The sequence below is a fragment of the Anomalospiza imberbis genome, chromosome 34 (assembly GCF_031753505.1).
Source record: "Anomalospiza imberbis isolate Cuckoo-Finch-1a 21T00152 chromosome 34, ASM3175350v1, whole genome shotgun sequence".
NCBI lineage: Eukaryota > Metazoa > Chordata > Aves > Passeriformes > Viduidae > Anomalospiza > Anomalospiza imberbis.
The window spans coordinates 167,785-171,383 of record NC_089714.1 but is presented as its reverse complement, the minus strand read 5'-3'; the positions used below and the strand labels follow the sequence as shown (position 1 = coordinate 171,383).

The 3,599-nt window shown below is 57.7% G+C and overlaps 1 protein-coding gene across 1 annotated transcript; it reads right to left on the bottom strand.

The window, feature by feature from the left end:
* Positions 1 to 2,288: 2,288 nt before the first annotated feature.
* LOC137464029 (olfactory receptor 14A16-like) lies at positions 2,289 to 3,302 on the bottom strand. Its single transcript, XM_068175361.1, has one exon. The coding sequence runs from the start codon at positions 3,273 to 3,275 to the stop codon at positions 2,343 to 2,345; it is 933 nt and encodes a 310-aa protein (XP_068031462.1). The 5' UTR covers positions 3,276 to 3,302; the 3' UTR covers positions 2,289 to 2,342.
* Positions 3,303 to 3,599: the final 297 nt, after the last annotated feature.

The following is a 3,599-nucleotide window of genomic DNA, read 5'->3' as shown; positions in this document are numbered from 1 at the left end:
CAGACCTCATGGAACCAAGGATCCATTGTGACACTGCAGGGCCCAAGGATCCAAGGGACTTTGTGACACCAGAGGGACATTGTGACACTGGGAGGCCTCATGGAATCATGGACACCATTGGGACATTCTGGGGCCTCATGGAACCATGGTGACACCAAGTTGGCGGGGAGTGTTGATCTGCTGGAGCTTAGGAGGGCTCTTCACAAGGACCTGGACAGGCTGGATCCAGGGCCCAAATCCAACAAGGTGAGGTTTAACAAGTCCAAGTGCCAGGCCCTGCACTCTGGCCACAACAACCCCTGCAGCGCTACAGGCTGGGGACAGAGTGGCTGGACCGCAGCCAGGTAGAAAGGGACCTGCAGGGACTGATGGACAGCAGGCTGGACATGAGCCAGCAGTGTGCCCAGGTGGCCAAGAAGGCCAATGGCTCCTGGCCTGGATCAGGAATGGTGTGGCCAGCAGGAGCAGGGCAGTGATTCTTCCCCTGTGCTGGGCACTGGTTGGGCAGCACCTCGAGTGCTGTGTCCAGTTCTGTGCCCCCCAATTTAGGAAGGACCTGGAGAGGCTGGAGCGTGCCCAGAGAAGGACAACAAGGCTGGTGAGGGGTCTGGAGCACAAGTCCTGTGAGGAGCGGCTGAGGGAGCTGGGGTTGTTTATCCTGGAGAAGAGGAGGCTCAGGGGAGACAAGGCGGTGTCAGGGCACAGGCTGGACTTGATGATCTCCAAGGTCTTTTCCAGCCTTGCTGATTCTGGGATTCTCTGAAACCACCCTGGGAGCAGTTGCAGGAGGAGCCCTGGGCCTCCTCTTCAGAAGCTCCAGCAGCCCAGGTCCCTCAGCTCCTCCTCACAGCCCCAAAGCCCATCCTGTCAGTCCTGCAGAGCCTCTGCAGCCCCTCCTCACTGCCCAGAACAGGCAGCCCCACAGCCAGACACCGCAGCCCAGATGTGCCCCCCTGGCCTGGGGTGCCTCTGGCAAGGGAGCAGCACGAGGCACTGCAGGAGCCTGCAGACAATTCCTGCAGCACCTGTGGGATGATCCTGCTCCCCAAGGGCCGTTCCCATGGTGCCAAGTCAGGAACTGGAATGGGGAGTGGGGCCAGAGAGGAAAGGGCAAACAGGGATGGGCTGTTTGCAGGGGAGGGAACAGGAGTGGGCAATGGGAAGAAATTTCAACTAGGAAAGAGAAAACAAAGCAAAGGTGAAGCCAAGGAAATGCTCAGGGCAGTTTGGGGGTGGCTGCCAGGCAGCCCTGGCTCTGAGCAACACCGTCTGCAGGGGGACAGGAAACTCCCAGCTGATGGGAACAAACTTTCTGGCTGACTGCAGAGGCCAGGACAAAGCTGAGTGGTTTCCCTGGCGTCCCCCAGCCCTTCCTGGCCCCAGGGGCTGATGGCATTTGTGCTCCGTCAGGTTCATGTCCCCACAGCAGCAGCATGGGGGTGCTCCCGCCTGCTGTGTGCAATGCAAACAGGGGCTCCTGAGCCAGTGCTGCCGTGGCTGTGCCTGCAAGGATGCGGCACCTGTGTGAGCTGGGGGAGAGACCAGGGCTGCAGAGGGGGGATGTTGTTGGCAGCTCCATGAGGACGCTCTGGGACGCTGCCCTGGGCTGTCCAGCGCACTGGGGATGGATCAGCCCCTGCTCTGCTGCTCCTTCCCGTCTGCCCCAGGGCCCTTGCAGAGCACCAGCCATGCTGTTTGCCCCCAGCCTGCCCACGGCCAGCCTGGGGCTGCTCACGGGGGTTTCCTGTGCTGAGCATTGGCCTGGCCGTGTCCTTGAGAGAGCCTGGGCAAGGAGCCTGGAGCCCCCAGGCCCTGGCCTGAGGCGTCAGCGCTGCCCCAGCAGTGCCCATGGGCTGTCCCTGCTGCAGCCCCGGCACTGCCACCCCCAGGACTGTGCCCGGCCCCGAGAGCACTCAGGCCCTGCAGCAACACCAGGGCCACCAGGGCAGCGGGGCAGGGCCACGGGAGCAGCACTGGCAACACCAAGTGCTGCTGCTGCTGGGCACAGCTGCTGTGCCAGCACTGATCTGCCCCCAGCTCTGCACACAGACATTGCTGCTGCAGCTCCAGAGAAGGCAACAAAAGGGCATCTCTGCAGAAAACTCTGCTGGGAGATCCTTGAGTTCCTTTAAAGCCACCGAGAGCGCAGCCCTTCATTGACACAGTCTGTGGCCACAGGGAATGTGGAGGGGAACAAAATGAGAAATGGCAAAAAACAATGTCATTTCCTTGTGGACAAATTAAGAAAGGGAAACAAAGAAAAAGCATTTCCAAAATGAAACCAACAAGAAGTATCAAGGATGAGTTTTATTACAAGTGATTTGCAGAAACTGGCCATCAGTTTAATGTTTCTGAAACCATCCAGTCATCAGTCTCCACACTGCAGCCTTGAGCTCCTGGTTCCTCAGGCTGTAGATGAGGGGGTTCAGGGCTGGAGGCACCACCGAGTACAGAACTGACAGGGCCAGATCCAGGGATGGGGACGAGATGGAAGGGGGCTTCAGGTAGGAAATAGCTCCAGTGCTGATAAACAGAGAGACCACGGCCAGATGAGGGAGGCAGGTGGAAAAGGCTTTGTGCCGTCCCTGCTCAGAGGGGATCCTCAGCACAGCCCTGAAGATCTGCACATAGGAGAAAACAATGAACACAAAACAGCCAAACACCAAACACGTACTAGCCACAATGAGCCCAATTTCCCTAAGGTAGGATTTGGAGCAGGAGAGCTTGAGGATCTGTGGGATTTCACAGAAGAACTGGCCCAGGGCATTGCCATGGCACAGGGACAGGGAAAATGTTTTGGCTGTGTGCAGCAGAGCATTGAGAAAGCCACTGGCCCAGGCAGCTGCTGCCATGTGGGCACAAGCTCTGCTGCCCAGGAGGGTCCCGTAGTGCAGGGGTTTGCAGATGGACACGTAGCGGTCGTAGCACATGATGGTCAGGAGGGAAAGCTCTGTTCCAAGGAAGAAGAAAATCAGAAAGAGCTGTGCAGCACATCCTGTGTAGGAGATGGTGCTGGTGTCCCAGAGGGAATTGTGCATGGCTTTGGGGACAGTGGTGCAGATGGAGCCCAGGTCGCTGAGGGCCAGGTTGAGCAGGAAGAAGAACATGGGCGTGTGCAGGTGGTGGCCGCAGGCTACGGCGCTGATGATGAGGCCGTTGCCCAGGAGGGCAGCCAGGGAGATGCCCAGGAAGAGGCAGAAGTGCAGGAGCTGCAGCTGCTGCGTGTCTGCCAGTGCCAGCAGGAGGAAGTGGCTGATGGAGCTGCTGTTGGACATTGGCTGTGGCTGCACATGGGGACCTGTTCATGGAGAAAGGACAGAGAAGAGTTAGAGGAGATACCTGAAACCAAAACCAAAGCCATTTCCCATTCACCCTCCTCTGTAACACACACGGACACTCTTCTGTGTTTAAGAGTTTAGAGGTTTTCATTTTAAGCTCCCACCATGTCTCTCCTGCTATTCTTGGATATCAGAAACACTCAACATTCCTGCCTCCCTCTGGTAGAACAGAGTTCTCTGAGGGAAGATTATGAGTGGAGACTGAAGGGAGATGGTCTGTCACTTCATTCTCTTTGGAGTTTCTCTGGGCTTTCACTTTTT